This window comes from Pholis gunnellus, assembly GCF_910591455.1.
Source record: "Pholis gunnellus genome assembly, chromosome: 4".
In the NCBI taxonomy this organism is placed as follows: domain Eukaryota; kingdom Metazoa; phylum Chordata; class Actinopteri; order Perciformes; family Pholidae; genus Pholis; species Pholis gunnellus.
Window position 1 is genome coordinate 18,352,311 of NC_136530.1, and position 12,150 is coordinate 18,364,460.

The 12,150-nt window shown below is 43.3% G+C and overlaps 1 protein-coding gene across 1 annotated transcript; it reads right to left on the reverse strand.

The window, feature by feature from the left end:
* Positions 1 to 5,774: 5,774 nt before the first annotated feature.
* sox2 (SRY-box transcription factor 2) lies at positions 5,775 to 8,086 on the reverse strand. Its single transcript, XM_079158398.1, has 2 exons — positions 6,721 to 8,086; positions 5,775 to 6,479 (listed from the first exon to the last, which is right to left on the reverse strand). The coding sequence occupies exons 1-2, from the start codon at positions 7,683 to 7,685 to the stop codon at positions 6,470 to 6,472; spliced, it is 975 nt and encodes a 324-aa protein (XP_079014524.1). The 5' UTR covers positions 7,686 to 8,086; the 3' UTR covers positions 5,775 to 6,469.
* Between the last annotated feature and the right edge of the window lie 4,064 nt (positions 8,087 to 12,150).

The window sequence follows — 12,150 nt, forward strand, 5'->3', positions numbered from 1 at the left end:
GATGCTGATGTGGTAGCAATGTTGTGAAGGGAAAAAAAGGCCAATTAGCGTGCCGTTATACTGTCATTATGGCTGTATTAACTCGAATTAGTTATACGATAATGTGTACATTGACACTTGCATTTTATATAAGGGAAATCAGTCTGCACATTGAAGTAGGCCTATGTGAAAATGAGTGTGGAAATTATAAAAGCACTAATGCACGAGGTGGTTTTTCAGTTTCCATTTTTTAAATCATAGTGACCTGCATATTTAATACATGTTATGAAGCACAAATCAGAAAGAAACAACACATATATATATATATATACATATAAACAGCCCATAATATAGATATTTAGCAGTAAACGGTGTGATTTGGGGTTTCTTAGTTCAATATCATCTTTCTGAATATCAGTTTGAAATCGATCTAACAAAATTATGAAGGAGTTTAGTTATGAAGTTAATAATGCAATAAGGAGTACACCAAGTGCCCTGAAGGAGTAATAATATTACTTAAAAAATTGTGGAGTAATAGCAGCTTTTGTGTACTGATTTATTAGCGAGAAATCGGATCGGTCAGTTTTAGCGCAGAGCTGAAGGGTTTTCCCAGACAGGCCACAGTACAACAGGCCTTATATTGTTGTTTGTCGGCTCTTCTCAGAGAAAAACATCCCCCTCCTCCCCCTCTGTCTCTCTACTTCCTCCCCTCTGTTGCACTTTCTCCCGACTAATCTCTTCAAGAGGCAACAGGCATACAGAAGGAAAGAAACTGAATCAATAAACTATTAGAACTTCAGGTGACAGTCATCTTTTACACATAGCAGACACTGTCCACCATCACAACAGTCCTCCTCTAACTGTATTTAAACTATGATTCCGTATGTATTAAAACCGTTAATTGCTTTTCATTTTAATCAGTAATTGTTTGACGGGAGCTAGAATGGTGAACAAGCTGAACAAAGACAGGAAGCATTTCAACTAAGCAGCCACGTGAGTGTGAAACAACAAGTGTCCTCTGCATTGTTTTACAATACAGACAATCAGACATGACATGAGTTAGCAATGATTGGTAGTTAGTGATGTGGAACGAGTGAATGCCCAAAAAGTTGCAGCTGGTGCCGGTGGAGCTGAGTCTAACTCCTACTGTTGCATATTCAGCTTATTCATCATGTTCACATTTATACACATCAAACCTGTATCTGTGAAGTAGCTAACATCCATCTAATTGATCCGATATACAGTGGAGTAGAAGCAAAATAAATAAAAAAATAGTTCAAGTCAGAAGAAAGCTCAAAGGAGTATGCCACATTGTTTCTGTTCAACAGTATGATAGTTACATTAACTGTTTTCTTTTTGTCAAGAGTTGCTGATCCGCTCCAAACCGTGCATTTCTGATATGATGACGCTCTATAAAGCTGTCAGCATCAATGAGCAGATATGATAAACGGAGCTCGAGCCGCTGGTGACGTGGTGGGGGAGGAAGGAGGGAGATGAGGAAGAGGAGGAGGGGGGGTCGCAGAGGCCTCGAGCCTCTGAGAATGCAGGCCGAGAGCAGCGCGAGGCTGATGGCATGCTGGTCTGTGTCAGTGTGTGGTCCTATTCAATGGAAGTGACTGAGTGTGTGTGTGTGCGTGTGTGTGTGTGTGTGTGTGTGTGTGTGTGTGTGTGGGTGTATGAGAGAGAGAGAGAGAGAGAGAGAGAGAGCGAGAGCGAGAGAGGGAGCCCTCTCCACACACACCGCCCGCTTCCCTTCCCTGCACCTGCGCTTGATCAGCAGGCTACTGGCTGCCATTCAGTCCCTCTGCGCTCCAAACACAAACACGCACGCACGCGCACGCACGCAGCTCTCTGCTCTGACAGTTTTGCTATTCACCCATTCTTACAGTCTTCCTCTGTGACGAGATGTCGGGCAGTCTTTTAAAAAGTCTTCTGGGTGTCAGAAGAAAACGTGAACATCGTTAGGTTGATGATTTTTGATATGTCTTTTATTCCCTCAGCAACATGGGCTCACTCTGCCAACTTTCCTTTCCTTTGACTTGCATCATCATGAGACAAAAGCCTACATTCATCAGGCACATTATAGTAACGTGTGTAAAAGTCTGTACTTTAAAAGGCCCAATCTGCACTCCCGTGGCCATACAAACGTCTAACGTTCATTTAAACAACGGAAGCATTATTGGAAAAAGCGGAAAACAACAAAACTATTTTAATATTAAATGCATGCCTGCTGTGTCTGCCTCAGAACACATTGGGTTGTTGTCTTTATTTAAAAAAACACTTGTCAATCAAGAGGCATGTGTTTCTGAAAATACATTTAGTATGCATAAATTATTAATATATTTATATTTCTGTATTTCATGATAATGGAGATACACGTCAGAAATAGGCTAATAGCGTGCAGTCAAACAGGCCTACACATGTAGTATTGGATCTCCTCATGACAATTGGATTACTTGGCTGCCACAGAAAACAAAATATCGGCTATCGAAGTAAACTAAGCAACGGTAACACATTAGGACCAATGGACCGCTTCGGTGACGTCATGCCCCCTCCTCCTTATTATCAGCAACGTGGCGAAAAAGGAAAGTGGCTCTCGTGGCATTACAGGCAACTAAGCTCGTTTTGTTTGCGTGTGTTTGTGTGTGTGTGTGTGTGTGTGTGTGTGTGTGTGTGTGTGTGTGTGTGTGTGTGTGTGTGTGTATGTGTGTGTGTGTTGGGGTGACCTAATTTTTAAAATCATATAATCTCAACAATAAACATAGGATTTGGAAAGCGGCCAGTGTAAATTGCAGGCAGACGCACCTAACTGAATTCGCACTGTCGACTAATAGTGTCTTCATTTTTGTTATATTCCATTCATTTATTTAATGTTGTCATTTTTTAAATGAGGCCTACTTCGCAGCCTTGTCTTGTTTAAAGGGTTCATATCCAGATCCTATTATATCGTATGTTATACCCTATGTATTGAAACATGTAGAATAATAACCGTCCCTTCAAAAATAACGGGAAAAGTGCAACACTTACACAATGCAACACTTCAATGTTTTGATAAAGACCACTAGAAAGAGCCCGAGCTCTACACGCGCGCACACACGCCAGGTTATCATAGATAATATCTGGGAGGTGTTTTTTGTTTTTTTTAAAGCGGGGGCAAAAAAAAAAAAATAGCAGAGGCTCGCGCTTACCACCTGTTGCAGTCCAAATATCCTCGAGCTGCGACAGCCAGACTCTGCACGCGAGCAACAGAAGGGGAGACGGATGGATGGATGAACGGACGGATGGGTAGATAGACGGGTGGATGAAAGGACGGGAACACCTTCCCCGGGCCTCTATAACACACAAAACACACCTGGTTGCCCGCGTTGTAAATTATTATTATTATTATTGTTTTTATATAACAATTAGAAACATCAGACTGTGCCATATACAGCATTTTTTTTAACAAAGTGAGATAAGTAGAAAATGTCACGGTGGCATCAGTCCTCTTTCACGCATTATCACTGTATGAGGTGTAACATTTTAGACACTTGATTCCCTGTATCACCGTCAGTGTTGGCTGTGCAGCGCCTTTATTTAATGTTTGAACAGGAGCGCCTCTGAGATTAAATCACATTTTGGAAAAACTCAGGGGCTAAATGCAGGCTAATATTTTTTTTACCGAGATAGCGCGATATCCGTGTTTTCAGAGTGAACATTTACCGTGTCCTACTTTCTGACTGTTTGGCGTCACTCACAAAACAGGACTATTTTATATGAAGACTTTTTTTTTTGTATTCCTAAAACCCATTTTCACAAGAAAATACGAACGGAGAGTGAAAATCTAAAGCATGGATGTGTTTAACTGTGGTTTTGTCAGCCAAAAAAAAAAAAAACAGCATCTAAGGGCATCAGTAGGCCTATCAAATACAACACGATACAAGTGTGAAATACTATTTTAAAAAGGAGCCTTGGCCTGAAGGTGTGCATCCTGATTGTGTCAACATGCAATCTTTACAGGCGTTACAAATAAGCTGCAGCTCTGTATGATGCTCCACAGAAAACACACGTTAACCATCAAATACATCAAGTAGGCTATTCTCTCCATTCAAGACGCTTTTCCACCACATCAAAGGTGCAGCGCTCAGCCAGGAAAAAATAATCATTTCGCGGGGCCTCCGGGCCTCCAGGGGCCCGGTGTTCATGGGGAGAAAAAAAAGAGACTTTAATGCTTCTACTCGTCCGACCTTTTAAAAACAACTTGTTTATCACCGGTGGTCTCGGCTATTACAACCAATTCAGCTGCTCCGATCAATAATTAATGGGACAACAAACGATCCCTTGACCTCTTGAGAGAGAGGGAGAGAAAGAGAGAGAGAGAGAGAGAGAGAGAGAGAGAGAGAGAGAGAGAGAGAGAGAGAGAAAGAGAGAGGGAGGGGAGTGGACCGATAAATACCGAGGGGCCTCTTCAAATATTCATCTGCCGGTTAATGTGAGCTCTGCTCCCCCGGGACACAGCCTGCAAGAGACAACGGTCCTAATCTACCTCGCTGCACACACACACACGCGCGCGCACACACACACAATGTTTAAAACCGTTAGTTAAATTCAGAGCGAGTGAGCAGTTAGCTCATCATAAGGATTATTATGGAGGAGGGGGGTGGGGGTTGTCTGGCTGTCGAAGAGATGCATGGGAACATTTTGGAACTGGTTCCGTGTTTTTTTTTTTAAGGCAGGAGGGGTGGTGGTGGTGGAGGTACCGGAGAGCTTGAACCGTGAGAACCGGGGTTAACGGGAAACAGCAGGGCCCGTTTGATTAAACATTCAATTGAAATGGCCACACTCGAGAATTTATACAGCCATTACATCGCGGGAGAAAAAGCATCCCGGCCGGTCCCGCTCGCCTGGCTCCTTTCAAGAGGGCTCACCTTCAATTTAGACCTAATTGAACATTGAGGGCTGATGAACTGCAGCTCCATTATTTGCAGAAGAGAGAAAAAAAAGCGTCCAAAAAAAGTATCGCACTTTGTTGTTTAAACCAAACACCAGGATGAACTGTTACAACACGAGAACAGGCCTGAGCCCATTGGATTAGGTTGCTGCAGGCTAAATAGGCAACTCATGAATATCCAGACATGCTGTTGTCACAGTCAAGTGTCATTAGAAAATCAAAATCCACCAACGACAGAAATCCTTCTGTCAGTTCACACAAATCTATAATAACTGAATGAGGGAAATAAATCTGATTTATGCCTAGATATGTAATTATTCCTCCCTCAGTCCCCTGTCATCAAAAACAGGTCCAATATTCTAACAAGTCTACAAAATAATATATAATACAAGAATACATTAAAATAGATATTGTTAAATATAGCTTGTGCCTCAACAGCAGTGATTATTGATGATTAGTCGTTTTTTAAATTAAGAATAAAAGAGGAGAAATGTCAGTCTATACCTGGGGATGTAGGGCATTATGTGGTGGAAAAATCTTCCCCCTTTTTAGGAAACAGGCAACAAACTTTGGCTTGATGGGGCCGTCCGCAGGCACTAGAAAATAGAAACCACGACGCACAAGCTGAGTTATTTGATCAGTGGAGTTTAAAAGCAAAGCAACCCCCAAAACTGTTATTTTTGTTAGCTGAAGTCAAATATTTTATATTCATAAAGACGTAAAAAGTCATTGTTACATTTACAGGGAATAATTAACATCAGAAGAAAGACAGATGACAATTTAACCTGCACACAGAAAATGACAGAGAAATAAAATCAAAACTCAAACAATATCAAGTATCCAAATTTCCAAAATTTATTCATTTCAAACTGCATATTGAAAAAAAAATATACTCAGCTGAAATTGTAACTGTTATAAGGATGGTATTAGTTCCGGTAGATATATACATAGAGTGGTTGGCTTCTGCGTACAGGCCACAATTTTTAAAATACAACTACGGGAATGAAATTTTGAAATAAAAACTTAAAATATCACAGTAAATATACAGAAATTGTACAAATCAATTAGAAAATAAAGAGCACAAGCGTCATACCTCTAACAGATGAAAAGTGGGAGACGGAAATATAAATTAACAACCTATATTTTAAGCTGTATGAGAGAAAAAAGTGTCTTCTTTTTTTAAGAAATTAAAATGTTAAGTAATATTGACCTTAAATGAAGAAGAAAAAAACAGTATTACCTGTATCGTTTTTATGTCCCTTTTCTTTCCAATGTTTGCAGTAATAAAGGAGCATAACTGATCGCTCATAATTCCAGTTCTGCCATCTTCATTTTTAATATTTTCTGCAGAACTGGCGTTGCTTTATATATATAAAACAAAAACGAAAAGAAAAAATGCAACCTCTTGCAGTTTAACAAACAATTTCATCTGATTGTAATGTTTCTTTGATAAATACTGTACAAAAGGTGATTGCAATAATAAAACATTTGATTGCGACTCCCACTTTCTAGTCTTCCAAACTTCGTCCACCAGTGAAGAGGGCATCTCCTACCGTTCCTCTAGAGCTCCCTTAGAATAAAATGAAAGAAAAGAAAAAAGAGTCGTGTGTCCTTTTTCTCGAGACTTCTATACAACTTTTCCCACCCCGAAATTTTTCTGTACAAAAATAGTCCAACGTTAATAGTCCACAGTTTCTCTTATAAAAGTTCATTTTCTCTCTCTCTCGCTCTCTCTCACTCTCTCTCTCTTTCTCTCACTCTCTCTCTCTTTCTCTCTCTCTCTCTCTCTCTCTCTGCTGTGTGTCTCTTACATGTGTGTTAACGGCAGCGTGCCGTTGATCGTCGTCCCGGGCACGGTGCTCTGGTAGTGGCCGGACATGTGTAGCCTGGTCTGGGCGGTCTGCTCGCTGACCTCCGCCCCGGGCAGGTACATGCTGATCATGTCCCTCAGATCTCCGCTTTGGCAGCCCGGGCCGGCCCGGTGGGACGACGAGGTGACGACGGGCGGGCTGGAGCTGCTGGACTCGGACTTCACCACCGAGGAGGGCCCCATGGAGCCCAGGGTGGTCATCCCCGGCGTGGCTTGCTGGGAGTAGGACATGGAGTATGTCGGGGAGCCGTTCATGTAGCTCTGAGAGCTGGCCATGGTGTTGTACTGCAGGGCGCTCATGTCGTAGCGGTGCATGGACTGCATCTGGCTCGGGTTGTGCGCGTTCAGCCCCGGGTGCTGGTAGCTCAGCTGGTCCTGCATCATGCCGTAGCCGCCGTTGGTCCAGCCGTTCATGTGCGCCGCGTAGCTGTCCATCCGCTGGTTCACCCCACCGCCCAGGCCGCCCCCCACCCCGACACCGACACCGCCTCCCATCCCGTTTCCTCCCGCGGACAGCAGCCCGCCGGGCAAGGTGTACTTGTCCTTCTTCATGAGGGTCTTGGTTTTCCGCCGGGGCCGGTATTTGTAATCCGGATGCTCCTTCATGTGCAGGGCCCGCAGCCTCTTGGCTTCGTCGATGAAAGGTCTCTTCTCGCTCTCCGACAGAAGTTTCCACTCCGCGCCCAGCCTCTTGCTTATCTCCGAGTTGTGCATTTTGGGGTTTTCTTGCGCCATCTTCCGCCTCTGGCCCCGGGACCACACCATGAACGCGTTCATGGGTCTCTTGACACGCTCCGGGCTGTTTTTCTGATTGGGGCCGGAGCCGGACGTGTTGGTGTTGCCCGAGCCCCCCGTGTTGGTCTGGGGAGCCGGGGGCTTCAGTTCAGTCTCCATCATGTTATACATCAGGAACAGCTTTCAGTTGGGGCTCCCGAGCAGAGGAGAAAAAAGAAGAAGAAGAAAAAAAACAGAGACAAACTCCACAAGCCAGAGGCAGGACAGTGAGGAGCGCAGGGGCTGCTGCTGAAAAGTTACCTGTCGATTTTTTCTCTGCAACTTTTTCTCTGGACAAAAACAACAAGCACCCGAGCCGCGTCTCTACACACTCTCTCTCTCTCCCGCTCGGTGAGTGTGTTTCAGAGCGCGCGCGTGTGTGTATGTGTGACAAAGAGCCTTCTCCCAATAGGTCCCTTGCTATGTTGTGTCCACAAAACTTCTCCAGTCGCTTCTCCGAAAAAGCATCAACAAACTGTACTTTTCGCCCTCCGTCCGCCTGAGCCTTGACAACTCCAGATAGTTTTTGAACAAGTTAATAGACAACCATTCATGTGACGGGGCTGTCAGCGAATAAATGGCTTCGACCTGGCCAATCAGAGCCGGGCTGCTCCCCTGACACGCCAATGGGGGAGATTAATTAGCATAAAGGGGTGGGGTCTGCTCTGCCCCGAGACACACGCATACATGCGATCTCGGGCTGCCCATATGAGCCATTATAAAGTACATATTTACCATCTGCAGGCTTATGGAGATATTTCTAGGAGAATATGTATATATACAGTGCCACTTTATGAACAGTATATTATATTATACAGAGGAAGAGGGACTTTCAAAAGTTTGCTGGCAGTTTTGAAATGACAAAGTGTCGTTTTGCAAACATAAACGAGTAGGCCTACATTATGACTAAAACCGTTCCGAATAAATACAAAAGATATGTCTTCAGGGTGACTTAAGAATTTCTAATAAATAAGGTTTGTTTTCTAATTAAATGTGTAGATTCTACCAACAACTCCGAAGTCGAACAGGTGACATAAAATGAGATGAGAATAAAATAAATAAAAAAGGTGTTAAATAAATTCATCGCATGTTGACATGAATGGTGTCAGTGTCATCTTGTCTTGAACAGCATTGTTCTGACATTAAGTCCCGGCCCGTGACCCTGCTGTTGTTCAAAATCAAAAAGTCACTAATGCCCCCACTTACGGGCCCAATAACATAACAACACTTAAATAAACTTTGTTGGTTAACTCAAAGCGTTGAATAGCGGTGCTGGTGTGTGAATGTGTGTGTGTGGGGGTGGGGGGTTGTGGGGGGGTGCGGCTGGTTTTTAGCGTTGAAAAGAGGAAAGGTAATCCAAGATGTTTCCCCCAGTCCTTTTGTTTAGTGAAGTTGAATGCCAACACACAGAAGGCAGACGGGCTCATCTCAGCACAAATAAGCGTTTTTTGTTTGGGATGTTGTCGCTACATCTGTCCGGACAAAGACCCAACTCCACTCCACTTCCACCGCCACAGTGCTGCTGTTGTTGTTGGGGCTTTACAGGGGGGGGGGTAGGCTGTACGGCCTACCGGGGACACGAGGGGAGGAGAATTAAAGGTGAGGAATATTTTAAGATAAAGTGTGTTTGAACAAAAGCCGCGGCTCATTCATATAAGCCTGAACAAGCGTGTCGGCCAATTAGTGTGAATGAAAAGCGGCCTCCACCTGCCTCACTCTCCTCTGGATCAAACCGACCGAACAGCGAATATAATCAGAGGGAAAAAAAAACCTGCATCATCGTAGTCAAATCGAAATAATCCACTCGTATAGTTTTAATGTCCAAAACGACTAAAGTTTGTTTGCGCGGTTGGGAGTATTGGTGCTACTTGCTTTGCTTCGTTTCCTGAATCTCCAGCTACAGACAAGGCGTCCTGCTGCGTGACACCAGCGCCGCCTACTGGACAGATGGGGAACTACGGACAACCCCAAAAAGCCCAGGCAGTTTTTCCTCAATGTAGAGAGAGGGAATGGAGGATGACTGTTTTTAGAAGTTCAGCTAAAGATATATGAAATGCAAAAAAAAAATATGTATTTAAAATACATTCATCATCCAACAACACCAGGCCTAAAATAAATAACTGAAGAGCTCAACAAAGCCTGTCTGGCTCTGCAGGCCAGACAATCCCAATAATTAAAGATAGATCAAGTACATACACCTGAAATAATTAAATTTAACTGCGTGTCTCTAGATTAAATCGTAATTGAAAGTGAATAGATCAAGCCTTATTATTTTGTTTTAGTCATTTGATAATAAATGGAGGAGCGGAGCCCCCGTGCTCTCATTATGCCGGCCCCGGCAACCTTACATAAGATTCATCTTGTGCTTAATAGGCTGCGAGAGGCGACACATGCAGCTCGGCCCATTATAATGCAAGGTTGAAATGGGCCGCTCGGCTGCTATCTGCATCTGAGTGTGTTCCCCGCTACCTCTAATCTGCTTATGATAACAAAGGAACAGCGGGGCCCCGCAGCTCCCTGAAAGCAGGCCCCCATCCAGCCGGGAATGGCCCTGCATCCACAATCATCCTGAATTAAAGCCGTTGTTTGACAAAAAAACAGGAGAAACTAGCGGGGCGGCTCCCTTGGACCACTTGTAAGCCCCCCACTACACCAGGTTGGGACGGATACAGCAAATATAGCGAGCAGCACGCTGTGATATCAAAATACTGTTTTGTGATTGCACACATTTAGGTGATAGGATCAGTGCAAAAACAAGCGAGACAAAAAGGGCAACAATATAACTGAAACAAAATAATATTCTAACAGCCGCCGCGCACGAAGGATGCTGCGTTTGAACTCTTACAAAAGTAATGTTATCATAAATACAATTTCTGAGCTGATCGCTAAGCTATACATGTCAATTTATCCAAATAAAATGCAAATAAACAAATGATTGATTCTGGCAAAGGGGAAAAGAGCATATGGTATTTGTAGCCTATAGCCCATGGCAATGAGGGAGACATATATCAGGTAAAAATGAAAATAAACTCTTGCCACTAGGGGCCGTACCAACAGCTGGAGACGCAGCCGAGGAAATACTTTATGAAAACATGAATAAGTCTTACATAGAAATTATATTAAACATCATGTATTATGGTATTATTTTAAATAGATGGAAAAACAATAATCATAATTGTTTTAAGACACCAATACGTCTTTAATCAGACGCACAGTTATTGGTTTGTTATAATGTTACAACTGTCTTTCAGAAATAGATATGGGCAATAGTTATTTAGTGCGATGATTAACTAAAATAAAACAGATTATAGCATACAGCATAAACGTCTATCAGGTTGTAATTTTGACAAGATGTCGAGCAACATATTAGAATATAATTAATTAAAACGTGAATCCAGAATAGCTTAATATAAAGTGAGACTACAATCTTAAACATCATATTCGGTAGAATAAAATAAAATAAATGTCTTCAATAGTCTAATAAAATAGCATCGATGAAGCCTGAGTAAAACTAATACAGGGCGTTCTGCTTGAATTGTAATTCAAACCTTGTGTTATATTATCATTCTTTGAAAAAAATAAAAGAGGAAAATAAAACAAATATAATTAAATTAGGCTACATCGAGGAAACATGTGCAATTTGAAAACTATGTATTCTGTTCGCACAGATGATCTGTGTATGTTGAGCAACTAAACCGGCCAACAACAACTCAGTCAAGCTCATGATGCCATGCGGTGTCATTCCACAACACTGCATGTTTTACACACACGCGCGCACACACACACACACACACACACACACCGACTCAAACACACACAAACATAGGCTATACACACCGACACACACTCACACACACACACACACACAAACACACACGGCTTCTCCTCACCGCCGCTCTCCAACTTACTGCCAGTTTGCGAGTCCTCTCGTCTTGATTGGCAGAAATGAAACAAGATGCCATTTCGCTCAACTTCCTCCATATCTTCCTCGCTCCTCACCCGGCGAGGAAGCCTCCACTTGCCCGGGACGGAGCTTCCGACGTGCGGCCGTTAAACCCTCCAACCGGGCACCGTCCGCGTGTTCCCCCCCCATCCCCGGTAGTCCGCGCGGTTTCCATCCGCCAGCCGGCTCGCTTTTGTCCGGCGTGCAGCCCCGCAGAGCCCCGCTGTCTGTCTGGAGCTCCGCTGTCTTCTTTCCGCGAGCCCTGCAACAAGAAAAGCCGTTTATGGCGACACACAATGTGAAAAGGGGGCCGATTTAAAAAGGAGAAGAATGCAAGCAAGAACAACAAAAGTCAGTTATAGCAAAGTCTATGCCTCTCCTCTCCTATCTTCCACCCCCTAGCTTAGCCCACATAATGAGCAGGAAAAAAGCTTTATATTTTGTTCACTGGGTATTCACAGATAATTTGAAGCCATTGTTTCTGCCACAGATGGTTCTTTTTAATACAATAACGGTGCTCTTTGTGAATAGCGAGCCCACAATAAAAATCTAAAGCGTCCTCCTGAATAACCATTTTGTTCTCTCTTGTATAGGCCGAACAAAAGCGCCAGTGAGGTAATGGCCTGCTTTATTGAAAGCCTCAGAATGGGGATT

What these genes read in the sequence shown, in the direction of transcription:
- sox2 (XM_079158398.1), bottom strand. Translation starts at nt 7,685, where the DNA reads ATGTATAACATGATGGAGACTGAACTGAAGCCCCCGGCTCCCCAGACC.